Below are 26,359 nucleotides of genomic sequence, written 5' to 3'. Positions count from 1 at the left end.
TGACTGGTAACTGAATAAGAGGTACCTGATGAGGAACGGACTTAAATCCATGACCATCAGACTAGCAGCTGTAGGTCCCAAGGATCAACGGGTATGATGCAAGTGAAAGGAGCTTATACAGTTGACTCTTCTATTTCTGCCTTCCTGGCTGTCTGCTGCTTCAATTCAGTATTAAAAAATTGGGTTTTTCTAAGCTATACCCCTAAGGTATTCGAGTTTCTAAGGTGTACCCATGCTTTTTCAAGTTTTTAAGCCGTGCCCTTCAACTCCTTATCAATACTAAAATGTACCCTTATTAGTTGTTTAAAAGTTATTTGAGAGTGTGATTTCGTGTGTTCAGTTTTCATTATTAGGGTTGCGGTGGCTAAGAATTCTTTCTCCTACCATTTCCTTACCTTTTATCATCTTTCTATTAAATTTATAGTTTACTTTAGGTGACGTGAAAGTCTCAAGAAGGGTACCATTCATTAATGGTAGTGAGTTGATGGGCACAACTTAGAAATTTGAATAAGTATGGGTACACCTTAAAAACTCAAATACCTTTGGGGTATAGCTTAGAAAAACCCTAAAAAATTATATCACGGAGGGAATGCCAGATTGAAAGGAAAGACTGAAGCTATACTACCAAAGTAGATTGCAGAGGACAGAGTAGACATCAGCAAAAAAGGAATTTCTCATTCATTTGTTAAACTTCCACAATGAGGTATCCACCCAAGAAATAGGGAGGATTGTATGTCTAGCAATAGCATGTACAATAGCCAAAAGACTTGGCAGATTTTAATGCTCCCTAGAAAAAGGCTACATGTTGCTAAACGGCTAATTATGCCAAATTAAAGCTATTAATTGACAGGGTAGCTAAGAACCCCGATATCCTCAACGAGCAAGTTAACGTTCTATTTGTATAGTAACGTGGCTGATGTTGTACTCCTTCCTTATGTATTCTACCACCTTGTCAAGCACCAAGTCTGCATCTGCTTCTGGTGTAACTTTCACATGGCAAGCCAGCAAAATCTTTCCCACTGTAATGGCCCATATATGAAGCTCATGAACAGCCACTACTTCTTCCATCTCTAGCAATCCCGTTTGCAGCTTAGTCGCATCAATCTCCCTAGGGGTGCTTTCCATCAAGACTTCAAGTATATCTCTCAACATTTTGATAGTTGTCCATAGAACAACAATTGAAAATACAAGAGTGCATATCAGATCAACTATCTTCCATTCGGGCTTGTACCAGATGATTCCTCCTCCAATCATTACACCAACACTCTGGATAGAATCACCAAGAACATGCAGATAAGCACCTTGAACATTTATATTCCTCTTCTTCTTCTTCTTCCCACTACCTTCTTTCTGGTTGTGTTCATTGGGACCATGTGAATTCTCCAGAAGCGGCTCAGCATGATTATCTTCATGAGCATGGTGATGTTCTGCTTCTGTATGCTGATGACGAGGACTTGCAGTCACTATCACTCCGTGGCTATGGGTATGACTATGACTGCGCTCCAGATGCTCGCTCCCATGCCCATGCCCATGCCCATTATCATGATCATGTCCATGACTATGACCGTGTCCATGTCCATGTCCATGTCCATGACCATGGTCATGACCCAATACAAGAGCCATTATTATGTTCACTACCAGACCAAAGGCAGAAACAACAAACATCAGGAATCCATTAACCTCACCAGTTTCATGTATGATCCTGACAACAGCTTCATAAACCAAAATACCAGCAAGAAGCCATATAAGTTGAATGGATACCAGGGCACCCAAAATTTCTATCCTCAGAAACCCATAAGACTGGCGAGGAGTAGCTTCCCAGCCTGAAGCCCACAAAGAGAACAAAGAAATAGCAAAAGCTGCAACATCTGAGAGCAAATGAGCAGCATCAGTTAGAATGGAGAGACTGTTGGCTTTGATCCCACCAATAACTTCTACGGTCATAAAAATAACACAAAGAACAACAGCAATAAGAAGCTTCCGCATGGAAGCTGATCTTTCTGCAGCATCTGCTGAGCTTGTTCCAGCATTTTCAAATTCACAATGTACTTCCCCACAAAACTTATTTCCTCCTCCAAATCGTCTCTTTTCAAGAACAGGATCTCTTTGGACTTCAACGATGTGGCTATCATGAAAATTATTAGATTCCATCTACATAAATAATCAATCAGAAAACAATAAAAATTAGACAGTCTTATTGACATTTTTGAAAAAAAAAAATTGAAAGAATAATAACAATAAAGTATTTATGATTTACACATATCAACCTCTCCAAAGTATCAAGCCATATCCTATTTATGTATAGTCCAACCATAGTAGTTGATATTTAATAACTATGGACTGTATGGAGAAACAATCATACATAACAGCCATGAGCAATCCAAGTATCATGAAGAACATATAGAGTCAGAAATTTCAGCCCTGTTGTCTCAGACTATCCAAGATATGACAGAAGGGAATCAAGTAATCACACATTTAAATTACAACACACAGAATCACAATAGTTAAACTAGTTACTCCTTCCGTCCCTAAATTACATTCCTATTTCTAGCATTAATTCCTCACATAATAGAGAGAAATAGGAATGTAATTTAGGGACGGAGGGAGTATATATCTTCTTCCTACAGGAGCCATCAAATAAATCTAGTAATAGGCGGTGAATGGCAAACATGAACAATTGCATTATAATGAAGGTGGTGAACAAATAATTGTCAGGGGCACAGAGTAGCAAGAAAGTATTCCAGTAAATAAACAGCTTGGTAGAGCAATGACGCATCAGGAATATGGTGTCATTCTAGAGCAACTTTTGAAAAGATACTTAAGAAAGCATAAAGTAAAAAAATTTCCATGATACTAAATAAACCAAATATGTCAATAATTCTTATTCAAAGCATCAACAGTCATATGAGCTACTAAGAGATATACACCATGAAAGAAACTCATCAAACATGAAATTAAAGCCATTCCTCAAAGCTATCCTGAAACTCAATCAATCAATCAATCAAAGCCTTAATCCCAAAAGTGGGGTCGGCTAACATGAACCAAATTTGATTATTCCGTGTAGTCATCAACATAAATCTTTCTCCTCCATCCCTTACGATCCAAAACTTCATCCTCACGTAAATCCATGCACTTCATATCCTTCCTCACTCCTTCCAACCAAGTCATCTTTGGTCTCCCTCTTCCTCGTTTAATCCCTCCATGGTCCCACTCTTCCACTCTTCGCACCGGTGCACCCTCGGGTCTCCGTCTTACATGTCCAAACCAACGCAGACGATTTTCCCTTAATTTATCTACAATGCCCGCCACACCTACTTTCTTGCGAATAACCTCATTTCTGATTCTATCTCTTAAAGTGTTTCCACACATCCACCTTAACATGCGCATTTCCGTAACCTCCATCTTTTTAATATGCTCTTTCTTAGAAGCCCAACATTCTGTACCATAGAGCAACACTGGTCTTATGGCAGTCCTGTAGAATTTTCCCTTCAACTTTAAGGGAATGCTGCGGTCGCATAGCACTCCCGTGGCCGCTCTCCATTTAAGCCACCCTGACTTAATCCTGAAACTGATTCCACTTTTTTCGAATGGTATCTAAATATGCTTATTTCACTAACTCTTTGAGACATGAAATACTTCAAACTCATATTCCCACCCTGACTTAAAACTCATACCCTTGTAAAGAACATTTATAGCTTGCAGATAGAACACTGCCCCTACCAAGACTTAAAACTAAGTTGCAATAGTGGGTCCACAAGATTCTGATTAAGGGTGAATAAACAAAATTAAGAAGTGCTTCAGCAGCATAAAAAAAACCCACAACATAATGTAAATATCCACTACAGAGGACAAAGCTAAATTAAAACTCACTAAGAAGTAAATTCAAACCAACCACGATATAAAAGTACAACCAACATAAACAAGGATAATGAACAATTAATAAAACCATATAGATTCTAAGTTGCTTTGTCAAAGTCATTACAAACAAATTTAAGACATACTTATTCAATATTTACAATCTCAAAGCTAGACAAAATCCTACAAGTACACTTCCATTGAATTCTCAAAACTAAACCATTAAAGCTTGAACTAGTAATATATAAAATGTGAGCAATACCTTGGTATAGCTGTCTTCAAAAGTCTACTAAACTAACCAAGCAATGACCAAAAGAATCCAAGAGGATGAATTCTGAAAAACAAATACAGGCAGTATACAAATATCAGATCGAATATTATGGAGCATAATTCACCAAAAAAAAAGTAAAAGGCTTACGCTGAAACAGCAAAAAAGAAAGGAAATACATAAATTCAATACTCAAAACACATAGACTAATTACTTAAAGAGGAGCCAATGGGGCTAAGCAGCCCCGATAATGCTGTGTGTGTGTGTGTGCGCGCGCGAGGCACTGCATCTGATCAATTGATACAAATGACTGATAAAATCAAGAGCTATATCATGAATCTATCTATAAAATGAGTCTTAGAACAATAAGAGGTGGAGGGTATCAAAGGAATGATAATTGTTACAGCTTTTTGGGATATGAAAAGCAACTTTAATGGCATAGTGCATAGATACCCTTATCTTAACATAAAAAAGGGGAATCCCAATTGACAATTCTAGACAATTAGAAGATTCCCATATACAAATTATAGTACTCCGTAATGATTAGAAAAAAAATTAACAATAACAATGAATTAATCATATTAATACTTCCCAACAAATTCCTTCAAAAATTCCAAAATAATCAGAAGAATTAATTACAACACCCCAATTGATTTAAACAAATCAACAGCAGAAACCCAGAACCGCAATCAAAACAGAGCAATAATAAATAAATAAAAAATAAACAATGCCGAAAAATTAAACCACAAACCTAAAAATAACACTCAATCAGCAAAAACCCAGAATTAAGAATCTCAACAACCCAGAATTAAGAATCTCAACCTAATCAGATGAGCAAATTAAACAAAGACACATGATACAAAATCTGAAAACATAATTAATAAAGGAAAAAATGATATGATAAGGACTTGTAAAACAAATAATAAAACATGCCCAACACTAAGTACATGAACAATTCAATACAGCAGCCATCAACTGAATATTCAACGATTTAAACATGTCAATAATTATAAACAAACAATAATTGAATTCGTAAACGCATTAACTACAAAAAAATAAATTAAAAACATACTCCGTATTTTCCAGAAATTAAATTTCAGGGGAAAATATAAATTGGAAACTTACAGAAAAGATGAATATTAAAATTTCGATGTTTGATGGTGGAGCCTTGAGAGAGAAGAACCCTAATTTCGTGTTTTGGGTTCAAAAAACTCAGATTTCGGTAATTGGAATAATATAAAAATATAAATATAAATATAAATATAAATAATTTGCAATAATACAACAAAATTTAAAGCCTAGGTAGAAGTGACCGAGTCACCAACCCACTGAGTCAGAGATATTATTGCACATTAACTGTTTGATAAATTGCCAATGAGAGAAAACCAATTTACCTATATTTCGAACTTTTTATTAATGGGCCTGTGATCTTTTCTTCTTTTGTTATTTTTGAATTTCTTTTTGTTTTTTTTTTTTTTTTTTTTTTTTTTTTATTGTTTTACTTTATGGTTGAGATATAAAGTTTGGGTTGGACACTTGGACTAATAGGATGTGGCCATGTCACGGTTTATTATTTTGTTGTTTTGACCAATTTAGCTTGTGCTATGGCAAAGTAGTATAGGAGGTCAGTTATGTATATAGAAATACATAACATGGCATTCTTGTAAATAATATGTAACTTTAATTGTAACGGGAATGGATTTTGGAGGGAAAATATAATTGTATAGTAAAACATGTAACGGGGTGGGGACACTAGCTGGAATAAACAAATATTGTTAGTGAACCCCACCAAAACTTGGCATTATCTTCACAGAAATTCTCGAATTACTCGTTACTCGTCGTTCCCCGTTGCGCAACTAGAGGCAAGGTTCCTCAATTTCGGGAAACCTGTCATTATTTCCGGTCGATGACGATCTTCATATAATTTACAGAATTGGAAGAGATAGCAATTGTCTTATGGAGTATCTGGAAACAACAGAGGATCTTGAAAAGTACCATGGTGGTGAGTTTGGAGTTAGGGTTGATGATGAGGTTGTAGAATATGCCGCAGTTGTTGATGATCAGGACGGTGATTCTTGCGCTGCAGCTTTGGACGCCTTGTTAAATCAGGTATTCGAGATAATTGTTTGAAAAAGGGGTTTTGTAATTGTTAGGGTGCATTCAGTAACGAATTTAATTTCAATTTTGCCCTAGTAGATGATTCTAATTATGTGAAATGGTTTACTTGAATGAAATTATGTGAATTGGGTGTAAGATATGAAGGTGTGTAATGTAATTTTTGCGTAGTAATTGACTGAAATTCTGCAAAATGGGTAATGGGTGTAAGGAATAAATCTTGAAATATGAATGTTTGCCATTCAGTTGTTCGAAATTATGTAATTTGGCTCTTTTTGAATGATTTCTATGTATTTGTTGTTTGACAGTGTTGTATATAGTATCCAGGTGATTTCTATGTATTTAAAGGGGTTGTTAATTTTGTTTCTGTTACTGTAGCGGTAAAAACAATTCAAAAATTGGTTATTTGGGCATACATGTATGATTTGATATTGGGTGTGAATTGTTTGGTGTAGGTTGTTGTTGGTGAGGAGTCTTTTAAGACTCCAAAGAAAGGTAAGAGCAATGTGTTACTTAGTGTTGAAATTGAAGAGCCTGTGAATTGGAGGTGGAGGTACCTCTCCCGCCTCCTTCTGTAAGAATGGTGTTTGGTTCAATGCTAGAGGTGGATGTGTACTTTCGTAATTATGGCCAGCAGCAAGGGTTTGGTGTTGTAAGGGCTAGTGGGGCTAATTCTGGCAAAGGTGATAAGCGTAATTGTAGGTGGACCTGTGAATGCTATGGTAGGCCTGTGAGAAACAGGAAAAAGCCTGAACCCGGGCTGGTATCTGATGCTCATATCAGTGAAGACGAAGACATGTGTCCTAAACGCAAGTCAAAGAAATGTGATTGTACGATAACTTTATATGCTAAGGTGAATAAGGCAGGGCAGTGGGTTATTGATAAGGCGCATCTCACACATGTTGGGCATAATCCAACTCCTGGGAAATCAAAAAACATAAGCAGGTTTCGGAAGAAATTTTTGGTGGATAACCCTCACCTTGTGCGGCAGCTGTTTATTGAACGGAAGGCAGGGGTTCCTGTGGCTAATATATATAGAAGTATGGCAAGGCAGAGGAATGGGTTGGAGGATATGCCGTTTGAGCAGAAGGACTTACATAATGAAGTTGCAAAACAGAAGAAAGTTGTTTTTGAACAAGGTGATGCAAAAGTTATGTTTGACTATTTTAAGAAGATGGTGGAGGACAATGACAAGTTCTTTCACACGTATCGAATTGATGATGAAGGGCGCTTGAAAGATGTGCTATGGGTAGATGCTAGGAGTAGAGCGGCGTACGAGGAGTTTGGTGACGTTGTTGTGTTTGACTCTACCTATTTGATTAATGAATACAAGCTCCCTTTTTGTAACTTTGTGGGTGTCAACCATCATGGGCAGACCGTTCTGCTTGGTTGTGCTCTTGTTAGTCGTGAGACAGTGGAGACTTTTGAATGGGTATTTTCAAGTTGGCTTAGATGTATGGATGACAAAGCTCCTATTGGGATTTTGACGGACCAAGACCCGGCAATGCGGAAGGCTTTGAAGGCGGTTATGAAGGGTACGACGCATAGATGGTGTATTTGGCACATTCTCAACAAGTTTGCTCAGAAGTTAGGCAAGCGCATCTACTATCCTCAGTTGAAGGAGGGACTGCACCAAGCTGTATATAACAGCCTTGACTGTGAGGAATTTGAACAGCGTTGGCCAGAGGTTATTAAGAAGTATGAAGCTGATGATGATGAGTGGCTGGCAGGTATGGTGTTTAGCAGATCTTGTTTCTGTTTTTTGTTGCAGTTTATTTATCTTGTTCATTGTTGTCTGTTCTGCTTTGTTGCTGTGTTATGTATTGGTAGTTGCTGGTGACATCTTTTCTGGTGATATATGTAGTACTGTAAAAAGTGACTTATGCTGATCCTGTTCCATCTTTATTTATGAGTGGATGTGTGGCTACCTTGTTAGGCTTGTATGAAGAAAGGGCTATGTGGGTTCCGGCATATCTGAAACACTTGTTTTGGGCCGGGATGAAAACCACGCAGAGGGTCGAAAGTATTCATAACTTTTTTGATGGCTATTTGAGCAAACACACGTTGTTACATGAATTTGTGGAGAGGTATGAAGAAGCCCTCTCTGTTAGAGCAAAAACAGAAAAGAAGACTGATGACAACAATGCTAGGTATGTGAGGAAGACCTGCACCGATTTCCCTGCTGAGCTTTTCTTCCAGAAGATTTACACGGATGCCAAATTCAAAGAAGTTCAGCGTGAATGCACTCGTATGATGTATGTCAGCGTAATAGAAAGAAGACAGGTTTCTGATCATGTTCTTGAGCATGTAATCGAGGATAGAGTTTGGTATAAGCCCCAAAACTCTAAGAAAGAGATACCCTCGAAGCGTAAGCGGAGGTATGTGGTTTCATTTGACATTGGTAGTAAGGATGCTTGGTGTGAGTGTAAGTATTTTGAATGTCATGGAATTATATGTCGTCACATAATTAAGGTGTACGAGCTGCATGATCACGTCCATATTCCGGATAAGTTCATCTTGAAGCGTTGGAGGAAAGATGTGATACGGCCTTATACCCGTGTGAAGGTTGGTTATCATGATCCGAGTAAGACAGAGGAGGTTTGTAGGTTTGACAAGATGATGGTGAAGTTTGGTTCTGTTTGCTCTAAGTCGTCCTTCTGTAAAGAAACAACCAAACTTGTTCTTGATACTATACAGTTACTTGAGATTCAAGTGGAGGAGATGTTGTCCATGATTAACAAAAAGGGTGAAGAGAATGGGTCTTTGGAAAAAGAAAAAGGAACACCAATTACTCCATCCACGCAGAGGCAAGGAAGTTGTTCTGAGATACCCAAGGATCCACCTATTCCCAAAAAGCCACCTCACCGCACAACAGATAAGAGATTCCCATCCTGTATTGAGAAAGCAAAGAAGGGTAAAACTAATAGAAAGAGTTGTAGCCAAAAAAAGGGTCAAAAGCAGCAATACAGCACTCCCTCAAGCAACCAGGTACTCAGTTTCCCATTTCGTTTGGTTATTTTAAATTATGTATTGTGTTTATTATACTTATTTGATCCATATATCTAACTTGTCTTGCAGGGTTATTTCTTCCCCTACAGCCCCCAATCTGTCGGCGGGATACAGATGGTTGATGGTGATGGCTCTATCGGGTACTTCACTGGTGTTTCTGGAGGCTCTGAGAGTGATATGCAGGCAATGTATAAGGCTGGTTGGATTCCTTATCAGTACACACAGTACAGGCCAATGTTCCCATATGGTGTTTTGGCAGGATCTCCTCATTCCCTGCACACTCCTCGTTCCACAGCGTGTTCCCTAGCTGGAGGGAGGCCTATGTTCAGACCAATTGCTCCTAAACCTCCGTTGTCCACCCATGGTAATATACAGCACACAACTCCACCTCGTGCCTCGGTACATGCTGGTACTCAGCAGCAGCAGTAGCTGGGAAACACTGCACCTTTTGAGGACTAATAGAAAAGTGAACTAAATATTTGTTGTTCACTCTTTTTGGAAGCTTAACTGAACTAACATCATAATTCCTGACTTTGAACTCTTTAGGACCCAGGTAATTTAACCGTGTCAACATGGTATATTTTTTGTAAAGAAAACATATCACTCTAATGTCGTTAGTACCGGTGAATTTATGGTCATAACATCGTATATTTTTTGTAAAGAATACATGTACTGCAAGTCTGTTAATATTTTGCAAGAGGTTACACGTCCTACTTGCTGTGGGAATATTTGTAAAAAAGATCAAGACACTATTCAACAATGTAGCCAATATATTTACTTTGACTCGGTATGATATGTTGTTCAATCCACTATTGTATAAGTGACACAGAAAATTGAGACACTAAGATACCGCTAAGTATTCATTTTCTCACACTGACACGCCCTAGGATCCGACTAAGGTTATTTGGTAACAATTCTGTCTAAGTTTGACTGACAATATATTTTTTAAGCTGGGATTTAATAACATTACACTGGGATATTACAATGATGCACTTTACCAATTTGAAAACACTAACTGATTAAGTGAAGGGTTCGACTTCAAACTCTTAGGCTATAACTAACAAGTAGCGAGTAACCAAATAATGTGTTTGGGTAAGTAGCATAATCCGTGTTAAGTGAGCCATAGTGCACATAATAGTTAGTCCATAGACGGTTCTATTCAAAAACCGTGTTGTATCGAATGTTATTGCAGTGTGTCATATATATGTTGGGGTCATTAGCATTTGTTGTACAACCAACTCGTACTTTATAATTTTTAGATATCTGAATACCGGTGATGTGGTGCATGACCCCATATTAAAATTCTAATCCATTAGGTAATGTGGTAACTATTCTGTCTAACTTTGACTGACAATAAATATAATTTACTGGGGTTTAATGAAATTGAACTGGGATATTACAATGGTTGACTAATCAATATTGTGAAAAGAATAATTGATTATGTGAAGGGTTAGACTTGAAACTCCTAGGGTTCGACTAAGGTATTGTGGTAACTATTCTGTCTAACTTTGACTGACAATAAATATAATTTACTGGGGTTCAATGACATTGAACTGGGATATTACAATGATTGACTAATCAATATTGTGAAAAGACTAACTGATTATGTGAAGGGTTCGACTACAAACTCCTAGGGTTTACCTAACAAGTAGAGAGTCACAAAATAGTGTGTTTGGTAAGTAAAATAATTCAATGTATACGTTTTGAATCGTATAATTTGGTAATACAATTGTACTTTTACTTCCAAACTACTCCTACAATGACTTGCATGACATACCGTGTCAAGTCAGCCAAAATGCTCATAATACATTCGCCATATACTGTTTCATTTTATACCTTGTGGTATCGATTGTTATAGCGGCGTGCCATATGTATGTTTGGGTCATAAGTAATTGTTGTATAACGAACTCGGACTTCATAATTTTTGGATGTATGACTACCGGGGATGTGTTGCATCACCCCATAATGAAATTCTAATCCATTTTTTTAATCCAAGATCATTAATCACGTTCGGTTTATAACTCGGATTTATAATTGTTCTACTAATAGTTTTGTTGTAACACTGGAAGTGATAAGGGTTGCGCTGTACCGCTATACAATGACAGCCGTTAAGCAAGTACTGATTTGAAAGATATTATAGTGTTACTGAAAGTAATATAGTAACACTGGATGGAATATAGGTTGCGCTTCAATGCTTTTTAATGACAATCGTTTCGCAGGTACTGTTTTTTATGATATTAGTTATATGGTGAAGGTGTGGACATGTACATCGTTTATGTGAGATATGAACCAATTTGCATGACATATGATTTATGTATCTTACTGACAGTCATTAGGGTTCGATTAAATGTTTCTAGGGTTGGACTGAAGTTCAATTTTTATCCACTGAGGTTCTCAATAATTTCTTTTCTAAGTAAAAAACAACTCTCTTTACCCATTGAGAGTGTTACTGAAATACTTTAGGGTTGGGTTTTAACCTCCTAGGGTTTCACTAAGAACAGTACAGTATTGGAAGAGGGTTTGTTCTATTAGTACTTGATGAGAGTTTAGGAAAAGTAGTCTACCACGTGGTGAAGACATTACGTACTCAATTAAAAACTATTTATTAACTTACTTGAACACCTAAACCGTCACATTTGCGTAGTTGCACAAGATAAGTATGTCGAACGTCATACAAAGTCCTGTTTTGATCTATGCTCAAGTGTCCTATTCCTTTACTGATCGGACGAGTAATTGATTTACGGACCACCAATACTCATTACTTGTTACCTTTTTTGACTAATATTCAATAATTGCATGATCTATAAGTAGGCTTTAGCAAATAGTGTTACTAACTTGGCATTAAACAAAAACTTGTCATTGAAGTACACTCAACCCACTTGCTTCAATACATGTAACTGGGAATAAAAATAGTACTACTGGAAGATTAGTTCTCCAACTGCAGTTTAGTAGGGTTGGACTGTTGTGTTCAACAAGATCTTTCATTGTAGACATTATAACTGGGATTCATAATAGTAGTACTGGGAGTATAGTAACCCGACTGAGTAACAGAACGGTAGGGTTGCTGTGTTGAACAAGCTAATTTAATCCATAACATTATAACAGGGGTACATAACTGGGAAACCTAATGGTAGAACTGGATAAACAAATGGTAGTGTTAAGAAATCTGATTTTATTTGGTTACATTTGGCGGGAAAATTTCAGCATTTTGCCGCCTAGTGAGATCTATAAAAGGGTCCGCAAGTGCCCTCTTCATATGACTATTCTACTTCTTAAACATGTCTTTCAATTCAACTGCTTCGACTTCCAATAGGCCTCGGTATTTTTCAACCCCAACATCAAATGTTCTTTGGATAGCTGCTAAGAATTGTAACTGCGGAGGACAGTCTCTAGCGGAGTTTCGAATTTCGATGTCTGCGGCGAACCCTCACAGGCCATACTATAAGTGCCGCTACTGCAATTTTTGGCAATGGGCAAGTGAAGTGGATTTCATCCACCACGGGAACGGATCTGCTATGGGTGTTCTGAGTCAGAGAGTAGACAATTTGGAGCGTATTGCGTGGAAGCTTGTCAAGCTTGTTGTTGTTGTTTCCATTATCACCATTATCGTAAAATTTAAATGAATTATCCAATAACCATAACCCTAATACGGATATCATCCTCTCTTAGTGTATGGCATGAATTGTTATTTTGGTTGTACTAAATATTTAAATGCTTCACCATCTTTTATGTACTCGGAATGTAAAATAATATTCCCCTAATAGTTGTAGTATTCAAGTTTAAATAATTTGTGTTCAAGTAATTCCGTTTGTTTTATTTTGTGTAAATATTTCAGCAAGCAACTAAACTTATTTTCCTTAATTATGTTGATAATACTATCTATTAGGCTTTAGCATTAGCACAGCAGCTCCAGCAAAAAGAATGGCAATAATTTTAAAACACAAACATGATACTAATTTCATATAATAACAACGCCTCTATGTGTATCTCCACATCAAGGCTTAACATACGACAGAGTTTCCAAAATGAAACATGAACTAAAGTCTACACATTTGAAACAGAGTTGTTGAAACTAGCTCCATCAACATAACAACAGACAGAGCAAAAACATGCATCCCCTGGAATTAAAGACAACTACCCTAGTTCTTAATAGCCTAATAGCCTAATAGCTTAATAACCTAAACAAAAGAACCATAGACAAAAAGAAGCAACCCAGCATCTTAAAGGCGTGAGGTGGTCATTCCAGTCATGAATTGAGGGGTCATCTTGGCCTACTCCTGTGTAATCACCACTGCTTCAAGAGGAGGCCGGCTTCGGTGATGGGGTAAGGTGATCATTCAAGTCATGGATTGTGGGATCATCAGTGGGATCACCTCCAGAATATGGCGAATACGGCGATGCTGGTGTCGGGGACCTCCCTCCTCCCTGTATAATTGACTACATTACACCGCCAACATTGTTAGGTAATACTTTCACATATTCAGGACTAATGACCCAACATAAGTTCCTCCCACAAACATACTAATAAAAACATATTAGAAAATTACAATTAATATATAAGATCATAAGTTAAATATTTTCCGTTTAATTACGATTTACCAATGTACTTATTTTTAGAGTTATATATATCAAATTTAACAATGACATTATAACTACATGTTGCGGTTTGAACTTGTTCTCCAAGTAGGACTAATTACCTCAATCTCCACACCAAGTTGATGCCCAAAGTAGGAATCTCCTCTCTTAGTGACCCTTGGTTTCAATTCTTTCGCGTCCCAAATGAGCAGGACCTCAGTATACCCATTCTCACCTCCAAAACCTAAGATGTTGTACACACTCCGGAGCTGAAAACTCAGGTAATCTACTGTTGACTGGTCAAACCGAGCCTCAGTGACCACCACAAGAACAGGAGCGTAAAAAGAGAACAGCTCGCAGAAAGTATCAACAAAAGACGGCCTGTGGACATTCCTTGCATTCCATACAATGACATTGGACCCAGGAGGTAAGTAATGTTGGGTTGATTCACCTTCAGTTGGAGAGCCATGTAGTGAAACGCGAGAATACTTCACCTTCTTCTTCAATGTAATACAGCTATGCACATCCAAATGTATTGATTTGAGATTGTTGTGTACCTCCATAACATGGACATCAGCGGTGGATGCACCAATGAAGACGTGCCTTGGTTGGAGAGGGAATGTGTAGATCGGGAGCTGATCGGGCTGAATTAAAGGCTTCAAATCAAAGATTGGAACGATATCCTTAGGGATGAACTCATCATCTCTACTAACACAGTTTTCACACATCCATTTTGCGAAAGGCCCAACCCCCTTGTGGAGATAACCTTGCAAATCTGACAAGTCCGGATAGTAAGCAGGTCGCAGTTTTCGCTCTGCCACTTCCATCAAGCTGTGAGGAATGTAGGTTGTGGTATTCAGGTCAAGGGAATAGATCAGCTGCTCTCTCAGGTACTTAGGATGAATTCTGAGACCATCCACAAAGGATTCGTGATCTTCAAAATACGGTGTGGAGTTAAACTCAAGTTCGGAGGTGTTTGTGGTGAGGAAGGGCTTGAAGTACATCACTGGCTCGGTAGGGTGTTCAAGTAGATACCTCCCCCAAGCTCCCATTACATAAGTGGGATCATTTGGAGGGCTGGCCATGTCTGAGGGTTATGAGTTGGAGTTTTTTTCCTACCAAGGAGTACAGGGAGGTTTGAAGAGAGAAGGAAGAGGTTATAGGAGTGTAACTGCAAATTGAATGGGGAAGGTAAAAAGACTTTCACTAAGAGCATTAAAAGTAACTGTGGGAAAGGGAAAGGAAGGTAAAAAGACTTTCACTAAGAGCACATAAAATACATTTGACCAAATCCCAGGAAATCCAAACAGCAGAGTAGTAGAGTACAGTGCAGGGTTTCTTTCTTTTTCGAGGGCAACTGACAACTGGTAAGTTCAACTGGCAAGAAAAAAATATTGACAAGACAATACATGCTCAGTTGTACTACAATTTAGTTTTGGGGCTCAAGGCATTGCCTAATATTAGACACAAATTGATTGTAATATATTTTAGATTTATCCCCATTAAAATTTATCAAAAGCTGGGTCAGTTTTCATATTTATGTTGGGCCTTAAGTAATATATTTTAGGGCCTAACATTATTGCTTTATTGTTGGGCACTTTGAAGTCCTGAGCTCAGTTCAAACGAGAGAACCATAATATCAAACACTAAATTTTGACTAAAAATGCATGTCTAAGTATGAAATACTCTGTTTCAAGGTATGTATCTGTACTACTTTAATTACATAACCGAATTATTCCAGAAATTCCAAATGCAAATTAATTACAAGTACCATAGATATGTTAGTGTCCACAAAAAAATTTGGAGGTCAGACAAAAAATTAACATCCCCCCAATTAGCACAAGCATGAACTGCACCATTTATGATCAGACTCATGATCAGTTAGATTGAACTTAGAGACTCAGCTCTTCTGGGGCCGCGGCGTTCCTTCGGCAAGATGTTCTCCAGCTTTGCCCTGATCTGGTTGAAATCACTGTTCACATCTTCAAGAAACAAGTTCTTGCGCACCTTCCCAATCGAGTCCTGCGTAATTTCACAGTAAAATTACCAAACTGTATTTCTAATACAAATTTTATCAAACACACCACGAAAGGTACTTGAAGGGACTATAAGAGAGGTCACTCACCAGGTGCAACTCCGCCTCAAAGCTTTGAGCACAATGTTTAACAGTGGCAAGCATAAGGGCACCACACGAACACCTAATCAACAACACCAAATAATATGTTTACAACACATTGACTCAGGGGATTTCATAAGCACACTACACACAAAAGCATTTTGAAACAAGTGTGACTTACGTGTCCGATTGTCGAACCGGATAAACACTCCTTGCCCAGATCTCCACAGTTCCCAACTTCCATAGTGGGTTGCTAATGTGGAGCAACTCCTCCAAAGCATTCAACTTAAACACCCAGCAAATTCAGTACACAATCAGCACCCAAATATGTGAATTTAATAATACTGATGCTGCTACAACTAGGAACTTACCAACATGTCAACGATTGCCTCATGCCTCGAGAATGGATCCTCGTACATGGAGTCAATCATCCAAATCTTGTGGGATTTTAATTCTAAAGCAACACAAAACCAATGTCCTCCATTCTTCTCCGGCAACAACACAGGGACAAAAACCTTATATCAAAAGAACACAAAACACACATTCGTTACCAGCATCGCATTTTAGGAAATAAATTTACACAACAAATATCTAAGTTCCAGGACATACAGTGTGAATTTGATCTACAGGGTGACTAAGGACACTCTTGCAATATTTTTTCCCAAGACTTTTGTACTCGTCTTTCCCTAGCATAACAAAATGCTAGAAAACATTTTCATAACATTAGCTACATTTACAAAATGCTACACCAGCAAGAAACAATATTTTTCGTAGGCAAACAACACTCACCGCATATGAAGGATCTAACATAATCCTTTTCATAGAATGCTGGGCTGACCATATGTTGGTATAGAGTACTGATGCCATCCTAACGTATTGATCACCAACCCTTGCCCTAGGCGAAACCACACGATAACAATCCCGTTGCGTAGCATCAATTCCATCACATTCAATGAGTGAGGGGCCAGGCCTACAAAATAAACCACTTTAATTAAAAAGCAAACATAATAATACACAAGTATTTATTGGGGTTGCATGCACAATTGGAATGCACTTACGCATTTTCGTTCTTCAAATCTTTCCAGGCTTTCACAAACCCCAAAAGCCTCTTCTCTAGGAAACCATCCAGCTTCCCGACAACAGCCATGGGTATATCGCCAACAAAAGAATTTGCTGAAGCTTCTGGATCTGTCCCTCCACTCCCACTGTGTGCATTCCCATTAGGATTCCGGTTGTTTGGATTCGCACTGTAATCTTTGGTGCGGTCCTTCCCTCCTCCATTATCCTTCTCACCATTACTACCAGTAGTCATGTTCCCAACAAAATCATCAAGCTTATGACCCTTACTCATGCCAGTCATTTTAGACACATAACTGCTAAATGTTTTCTCAATAACATTTTCCAGAAGGGTCTCAAGCTTCGGGATCAACTGTTTACTCATCTGCAAGGACAATGCTTTACAATCATCATGACACAGTTTTACATACAAAACCAGCACACATAATTTAACACAGTTTTACCTGGTCAACCACATCAGTCACCATCGCATTCACCTGCTCAGTATCAGTCCGGTAAGAACCATCCCTTGCCAGACAACCAGCATCCCTTGTTACAAGTGGATGCTCCTCACCATATGTTATATCATAGGCCTTCAGAGAAAGAAAAGCAAACACTGTAAGCAACAAAAACAACAAATCACACAAATAAAACTTACACAACACAACTGCCCTTACCAACAACTTCCCATACTCATCACGAGTAACCTTGTCCTCCGCAAGGGCTGCCCTAATCTCGACAGAACTCCATACTGTCACCCTAGGGAACACTCCCCATTTTAAAGGTTTCCGATGCAAGTGATCTAGATAAAAAAATCTAGCAGGACACATAATCGAACTCAATAAGTTCAATAAATCACACAACGATAGTCAACAACAAAAAAAAGAGGAATACTCACCATCACAAACAAAAAGCTACCACCACAACCAAACCTGTACCCATCCCTCATAAACTTTGTCTGGAAACGCCGGGCAGTGTCACACAGCCAGTCTATGGTGAAAGTACACCAATCATACTCCGAAGCATGGCTGGCCATAGTTACACAAGGAATTAGGGAGGAAGCCAGATTCGAGGAATTGGTTGTGGTGCATAGTAGTTTGCCAAGAACAACAATCAAAAAAGCCACCATGAACTCCTCCTCATCATTCTCTGTAACCAATGGGACAGGCTGCATATCAGTCCCCAAAGGACACATCACACGAGAAGCAGCTTTCAAAGAAATCGTCTCCTTCTTTGGTGCGGTCCCATATGCATCATACATAGACTTCACTACCATAATCTTGTCTTCATCTTCACCAATATCCATTGGCACGGGTTTCGAACGCATAGGAATGCCAAGTACACACCTCACCTGCTTCGGACCCATCGGCAGAATTTCACCTTCACCAAATACCATAGTAGCATCTTCACGAACCCTAGCCATCAGCCAATAGCAGAACTGCCTTGGTATATTCTTCATATCCAACTCCAAGAGAGCACCAAACCCCATTCTCCTTACCAAATCTTTCCGCTTCGAATCAAACGCGGAAACTGAAGGCAAAATGACTCAACACGGCAAACAATATTCGGATACTGCCACATTTAGTGCACAAAAACAATTAATTTCCATCAGAAAAACAAAGACAGGAACTCTAATAAAAAAAACACATATGCTTACCTGCCCTACATTCTCGTGATGAGTCTTCAGAACCTCTCCTTTACTCAGAACCTTGTTCCCTTCAAGTGTTGGAACCTAAATCAAGTACACAGCAACTTAGGTTAAATGCTACAACAAAACACAAGGAACCTACTGCTATCATCATGTAAACACAACCGATGTTAACAGATTACCTTACTACGCCGCTTATGACTTCCCTCCCCATTGTGTTTCCTCTTCCGATAATTCCTTTTCATGTAGTCCTTCAAAAAAGTTTCCACAAAAGAACGGCTTGAATCTGACTCCCCTTCACCTTCGCCATCACCACTATTCGTATCTTCGCCATCATCATCATACTCATCTGTTTCCTGATAATCCTCATCAATCTTTGCCTTTGATGCTACCTTCTTGTCAGGCCCCTTGCTTTTTCGAAGGGGATGACCCTTCGACGGAACCCCATCCTTCTTTCCCTGCCCCTTCGAACCTTTACAATTAGAAGGACCAGCCTTGTACAAACAACAATCACTTAGGACATCACAAGATAGAATTTAAACAAAATATACAAATAAAACTCACCAATCCCTTCTTCCAGTTCGTCGAACGCACCATTGTCTTCCGCATCGCCCTACCCAATAACCAGTTACATCAATAACAAACCACAACATAAACCCTAATTGAATGACTACTTCAAGAACTAGGCACAACAAATACCCTTACTTAAACAGTACCTCAACAACTAAGCACAACAAATACCCAATTACATAAACAAATACATAAAAAACACTAATTTCAAGAGTTCAGCAACAGGTAATCACAGCATACCCTATCAAGTAAATATAATAATCACACAAACAAGAATACCCTACTTCAATCATTAAAATTGGCTCTAATGTGTTATAAAATTCGCAATTCAATAAACGCACAAACAACAATCCCTAGTTCTACTTTATAAATTGAGAAAATTGAATAATCACAAAAAAAGCAATCCCTAGTTCGACATAAAAAAATGTGAACTGAAACCATAATATAATGCGCAATTGAATAATCAAATAAACTCCACTACAACAATTAAAAATGCTCCTTCACTAACACTACCACCAACCCCTATTTTCACCATTAAAATTAAAGACAAACAAATATCCCTTTCACATGGAAGACAATGAACAAATTCTAAACCAGATACACAACATAAGGAAGACATGCAATGGGAGTATCAACTTCAAATTCAACAACACATGACATAATCCATCAACCCCCCTTTCAGTAAAAAATAACCCTAATTCGTAGACTAAGGTAACAATTTAATTCTACACACCCAATTAATAGCATCACGGATAAAAGCAACCCTTTTACTTAGCATAGCATAAACACTAATTCGAAGAATAATAGAATTTTCTATAACATTTAGGTCAAATTTACAAAACAGGTATGTACATTTAAATACACAAACCTTAAACCGCAACAAATTCAGCCACCAACTCGCCAATTCAACTCCGCAACACCCACAGCAAGCCGACGCCCCGCGCAACTGCTTCGCCCAACAAAGATGGAGGATTTAAATTCCCAGATAATTACTCCGAAATCAAATACACAAACGAGAGAGGGAGAGAGGGAGACAAACAGACAGAGAAGAAAATAGAGAAAGAGCACTGAGTTCAGGAGAGAGAAGCATAAGAATAAAAAAACAAGATTCAAATGGGGCTCTTTAACCAAGGAGATTATAATACTATTTTTGCTTCAAGTACAGAAACGGGGGGTGTCAAATAGTAGAACGGAGATGCTACTTAGGAATTTTCAAAATTCACGTGAAAAGACAGCCTTGCCCATCGTTATGTATTTCCTAGTACATAACTAACCTCCCTTTGGAAGGACTCCTTGTGCTATAATGAGATGGCCAGATAGGGATGTTTTGTTGTGCTGTCTTGGCTTATGATTCAAGGTTTGTGCTCGAATTCTAGGATTCTCCATGATTTTGGGTCGGATTTGAATACCTAATAATATCATCAAGCATCAACTTCGATGTACATAAACTGTTTGCAAATAATATCGTATGAAATTTTGTAAGTATAAAGGCAGATTAGATATAATTAGGAGATGTCGTAATTTAGAAAGCTTGTATGATTATAAGAGTTTTATTGAAACAATACTTTTGAAATCATACAAATATGTGATTGGTTAAAGATAAATAAAGTGCAACTTAGGGCCTGTTCACTTCAGCTTAGTTTCAGTTCAGTTCAGTTCGGTTAAACTCCAATCAGTTCAGTTCAGTTCGGTTCAGTTCAGCTCCTAATTTCCTTCTCTCTAAAATATGCATTTCAGCTCAACTCAGCTCAGTTCAGTAAATGTGAACATGCCCTAAGATATGAAATGGGTTTTTATAAGATCGACATAAATCAATAACATTAATATTAATCCGTACAAAATAAGTTTACTCTTAGATGCATTGCGCTTTGACAACAGGTTAACATTGTCAGGTAATAGAGAATTATAATCTCACAAAACAAACAAATTATTCCCACTTAGAACATGACAAGCATATTCATACATCACAATGACATGAAAGATGATAGATTGATGTCATTATGAAGATATTGTTGAATATAAAAATACTATAGTAATTGACCACATAAACATACCCCATAGGCTTATAGCTTAATTTCCTACTCATCTTTAGTAAACCTTATTGGTTGGGCCTCAAAGTCTCAATTCAAATGTACTTGGTTGGACCTCAAAGTCTCAATTCAAGTGTACTTGATTGGGCCAAAAACTCACAGTAATAGCCCAATGAGCCCAGATGTGCAAGGAAGATGTGCTTGTGAAAAGTATATCAATTCATAAATTTCTTTTACTAAGTTGATAAGATTTCATCATATATCTTAGGTAGTTAGGTATAGCTCGAAATTGCTAAACAAATTAATTGGCATACATTGCGAGTTTGCGACCTAAAGTATACAATGAAGTGAACAATTATGAAAAATGAACTCGTTTTATTAGGCATTTAAGATGAGTTAAACACTTTGGGTCTGTTCTTTCAGCTTAATTTTAGTTCCGCTCCAATCAGTTCAGTTCAGTTCCCAATTTCCTTCTCTCATAAATAATTCATTTCACTTCACTTCAGTTCCAATCAGTTCATTTTAGCTCAGTTTAGTAAATCAAAACATACCCTTAATTAACCATATTTTCCATATACACACGGTATATATGGATTCTTTTTGTAACATTGTATTTTTGAAAAGTCTATCTTTTTGTCACATTAACAGATTTACTTGAAGCCTTGAAGGTTATATACACGTAGTACAAGAAATCGAGTCAAAATTATCAAATTTTTATATATATACTTTGTATTAATTAAGGATGACGAGAGGTGAAAATATATATCCTAATGTCTTTATTATTAGTATTCAAAAAATTGACTTATTATTTAACAAGTTCACAACACTTATTTAACAAGTTCACAACACAATTAACGAATTAGCTAGTATGGAGTATAGGTTAATTTCAATGGTCAAATCTAGTCCATACACAAACTTTTAACATGCACAAAATATATAATAATGATATCTGTGTATAAGGGCATGTTCACATTTATTAAACTAAGCTGAAGTGAACAGGCCCTAAAATATTATGGAAAATATATAGGGTGTCAGTTATTTGCACATAAATGAATCAAATTAGTTAGATTCACACTTATACTATTCATGCATTATCATATATACCTAAAGGCCAGGTACTTGCATAACTATTATTTAATTTGGAATAAAGTGAAAAATATTATTTAAGCATCTTATTCTTGGGCCTAAGACGAATTACCAATGAATTTCCAAGCTAAAGTTTTCTAGATTAGTTCCTTTTTCTTTTTCTTTCTTTTTTTTTTTTTTTTGTTTTTTGGGGTGCATACATATGCTCTTTTTGACAAAAAGTGATCACTCAGCTCACAAGCTTTATCAACCTAGCTAGGGGATTACAACCCTTCAAATTTAAATAATTCGTTCAACCAATCTGTACTGTGTTACTTAACCTTTCTAACTGTAAAAGTAGACATTTAGACTTTTCTTAAAGAATAACATTTATGGAGAACATGTACATGTACCATATATAACTCTATTAAGTATTAACCATTAAATTTAGATATTCCCTCACAAAAAAAAAAAAAAAAAAAAAAAAAAAAAAAAAAAAAAAAGAGATATGATGTTGTATATGTGTAGTTGTGTACGTCCCATGATTCTTGAATTGCTATCTCACCTTTATGCATAAACTTTTATAAAATTAAAGATTAATTTACACCTAGCAAAAGAAATTATTCTCCTCATATTATTCAAAAAACAATTATTGAGTAGAATGAAGGGATTTAAATATCTTGTAATTTATAGTGCAATTCACATGTAAAACGAGAGATAATTATAGAAAAAGGTTAACAATACATATTAAGTTACCAAACAAATTTGAAATCTCGGGTTGTTATGATGAGAATAAGAGTATGTACGCATGTTAACAACGCTCTAGTAACAAAGGAAAACTTATCCAACAACATTCAACATTTATTTACACAAAAAATTAACTACAAGTTCAAAATCTTCCATCCATAAAAAAAACTTTAGATGAAGTTGGCAGTTTTGGCATATAGATAGGAAAAGTTGTATGAGAAGCAGAACCAAAAAAGACGAAATTGGGCTTATTCAGTAGGAGTAATATTAAGAAGAGCTACGTAAGTGTACACTTGTTCAATGTGTGCACAAGTTGTGTCAATCAATGATAAAAATGAGGCCACACTTTTAATAAACTCCAAAAATTGTTGCTCGACATTCGGTTCATTGAAAACTTTGCTTGTCTGCATCTCCCATGCACCGTTTCATTATTTTTGTATGAAATGATATTATTAATATGATATGATGCTATTCATTAATACTCACCACCTCATCTGCAGTCACTCCCATACTCCCATCATTATCACTATCCAACTGATTTTGTTTACTTGCTTTAATTTTACTTGGGTGCTTTTCCAATTTTTCAAACTATTAACTTTCCTTTATTCTTTTTATTATTAAAATCAAATTACAAATTAACTATTCACAAAAGACTAAATAAATATGTTTAATCCCAAGCACGTCTTACAATACTAATCTTTCTATGTTATATAAAGATTTTTAATATTTGGAATTTTGCAAAATTCATTCATAACATGGTTTGTGAGATATTATTAGTTTCTTCGTGATAATTATTTATATCTATGAATTATTAAGGATATTAATAGATAAGTGTATACAAATGGGAAACATGCATGTTGCATTTTGTAATTTATGGAGAAAGTACTTTCAAAAAAGTGGTCGAAGTAGAAAGATTTAAATTTTAAAGTGATGAAGGGAGTAGTATTTACCCGGTAAAATAAATTAGATAAACATATATTCAGAGGTGGAATATGAGGCTTGAAAGGATAAGTAGATGAAAAAATCACAAATTTAACACAATTTACATGAATTGCCAGAGATAATAAAGCATCAACATTTTCCTTTACAATTGTTGCACTACTATTGAATTTTAGCCAAGGATTACTTATTACACAAACCTATGTAAAACCTTAAACTTGCACTCCAATAATAAACACTTCCCTTTAATATTTCTTCTTGGCCTTAAACATAGTGTAGTAATTATATTACTAATCCACTCAAGAAAACAAGAATTAAGAAGCAAAAATAAAATAAAATGTAATCAAATATCAACATAACAAGGAGGATTTCCAAGTAAAGGTACTTGACCATTGGGATTGCTACCACCACCATTCTTAAACCCTAACATTACATCACATCTTACATAAACCCTACTATGTCCACTCTTAAACCACCCTGCTTTATACCTCACTCTTCCCATCAACACCCAACTCAACCCTACCACCCCATACGCCTCGTCGGCTGCTAGCCCCTCCACCACCTCAGGTGGTGTAGCCACCGCGGCACCACCACCGATCACCGGAGACATCATCACGGTGCTCCGCTTACGCTGACGCAATGGCGGGAGGGGAGCCGGCGGTGTGATGGGGTGGTTCCGGTAGTGAACCGCCACGGTAAGGCGGTCGTAATGGATGGCGGTACGTTTACTAGGGTTACGAGTAAGGATAGTGAGCTGAACGGAGGTGGTGATGAATGACGCCGGCGGGGAGGTGGTGTTCAGGGAGTACACGGCAGCGGAGACGGCGGTGAACTGGGGTTTCGCCGGGCGGTAGAGCAGCCATAATATTAAGACGGTTATGCCTATGAGTATTAATAAAGTGGTGATCACAGCACATAGTCGACGTCCACTTTTGTTGTTGTCGTCATCATCGTCGTCACGGTTGTGCTTAGGTGGGGCCCGGGATTTAGGAGGAGGTGAGGTGGGGAGGAAGATTTGTTGAGGTGGTTGAAGAGGTTGTTGAGGTGGTAGTTGTGAAAGTTGTTGAGGTGGTTGCAAAGGTTGCTGAGGTGGCATTGGAGGTTGAGGTTGAGGTTGCGGCGGAGGGGTGGCGGAAGGGGTGGGTCGTTTTTGGGAGGGAGGGTGAGGGCCGCTAGGAGAGAATAATTGTTTAGGTGGTTGAAGAGGTTGTTGTGGGGTGGCAGGTGGATGTTGGTGGGGTACTACATTAGGGAAAGGTGGTTGGTGATCGTCGTAGTCGTCGTCATCATCGTCGTCGTCTTCGTCGTCCATCTTAGGGAGGTGGTGATGGCGGGGTGGCTCTTCTCCCGGATACATGGAAGTATTTAGCTAGGAAAATGAGGAGGGGTGAAGGGGGGGAGTGTGGAAGCAAAGGATAGAGGTGAATGAGTGTAGGGAACAACAGTGTGTGTGGTGTGTTAAACTCAAGTTGGCATATGCATGCTTTATATGGGTGGAAGGTTAAAGTTTGGTTTGCACAAATAATTTGCTTATTAGGTAGCTACTTTACTAAGATCAGTTTGAAATTAAATTTGCAATTTTCATACTCAGTTTATGTTTCACTATACTTCATCTAATTTTCTAGTTTCATAATATGTCCCAACATAATTTTAATCTGATTCAAAATATTGTTAAAAAATATATACAAAAATATTAATAAAAATAAAAAAATTTAATATTTTATACATAGTATAAAAGTTAAAATCTAAGTGTGAAACTCAATTAAAGAAGGAAACTCTTGACGACGACCCATTTCCTTCTTTTTTGCTATGTATGTCCCAATTTTTTTTGAGGGCATGTATGTCCCAAATTAATTATCATAATTTTCTAGTTGTACAATATTGTCCTTTTTTTTCCGACTTTCACATAAATATTTTTATGAAATTCGGAGTAGTTCTTCTTTCTTTAATTTCTGATAAATAATCTGCAAACGCACCCATTCGGCCATTCACTCAAGTGATCAACCTAGATTTTCATTTACTTTTAAACCTAATGCTTGACCTTAAAATTTCCCAAACAAACAGTGTTTTTTGTTTTATCAAAATAAGAATTATAAGACAGTTGTGTAACAAAGAAAACATCATGCATGCAAGCCATCAACTTTAATTTCTGCAATTGTATTATGATATAATTGAAAACTAGTATTTGGGCCAGACGATGCCCCGGATCATTACTTTATTTTATTGTAATTAACTTTGTTATACATATTAAATATTTTGTATCAAAAAATAACATAAATATCACATAGCTTGGTGGTAAGATGCTTTGTTCTGGAATAAGAGGTTGCATTTCAAATCTTGTGGAGACTTGTTTTTTTATTATTAGT

The 26,359-nt window shown here is 37.2% G+C and overlaps 2 protein-coding genes across 4 annotated transcripts; both read right to left on the bottom strand.

Moving 5' to 3' along the window:
• Positions 1 to 655: 655 nt before the first annotated feature.
• LOC145614113 (metal tolerance protein A1-like) lies at positions 656 to 5,535 on the bottom strand. 3 transcript variants are annotated; one of them, XM_081669113.1, is made up of 4 exons: positions 5,518 to 5,535; positions 5,249 to 5,307; positions 4,118 to 4,189; positions 656 to 2,151 (listed from the first exon to the last, which is right to left on the bottom strand). In XM_081669113.1, the coding sequence occupies exon 4, from the start codon at positions 2,149 to 2,151 to the stop codon at positions 886 to 888; it is 1,266 nt and encodes a 421-aa protein (XP_081525239.1). In that variant the 5' UTR covers positions 4,118 to 4,189; positions 5,249 to 5,307; positions 5,518 to 5,535; the 3' UTR covers positions 656 to 885. The 3 variants fall into 3 exon arrangements, with proteins under 3 accessions (XP_081525239.1, XP_081525238.1, XP_081525240.1); XM_081669112.1 differs by lacking the exon at positions 5,518 to 5,535 and having other exon boundaries at positions 5,249 to 5,462; XM_081669114.1 differs by lacking the exons at positions 5,249 to 5,307; positions 5,518 to 5,535 and adding an exon at positions 4,338 to 4,484.
• An 18,583-nt stretch (positions 5,536 to 24,118) lies between these two features.
• LOC145615318 (uncharacterized) lies at positions 24,119 to 25,618 on the bottom strand. Its single transcript, XM_081670382.1, has one exon. The coding sequence runs from the start codon at positions 25,348 to 25,350 to the stop codon at positions 24,337 to 24,339; it is 1,014 nt and encodes a 337-aa protein (XP_081526508.1). The 5' UTR covers positions 25,351 to 25,618; the 3' UTR covers positions 24,119 to 24,336.
• Between the last annotated feature and the right edge of the window lie 741 nt (positions 25,619 to 26,359).

The sequence above is a fragment of the Chenopodium album genome, chromosome 25 (genome assembly GCF_948465745.1).
Source record: "Chenopodium album chromosome 25, dcCheAlbu1.1, whole genome shotgun sequence".
Classification (NCBI taxonomy): Eukaryota; Viridiplantae; Streptophyta; class Magnoliopsida; order Caryophyllales; family Amaranthaceae; genus Chenopodium; species Chenopodium album.
The sequence above is the reverse complement of the archived record's forward strand: the minus strand, read 5'-3'. Positions and strand labels throughout refer to the sequence as shown.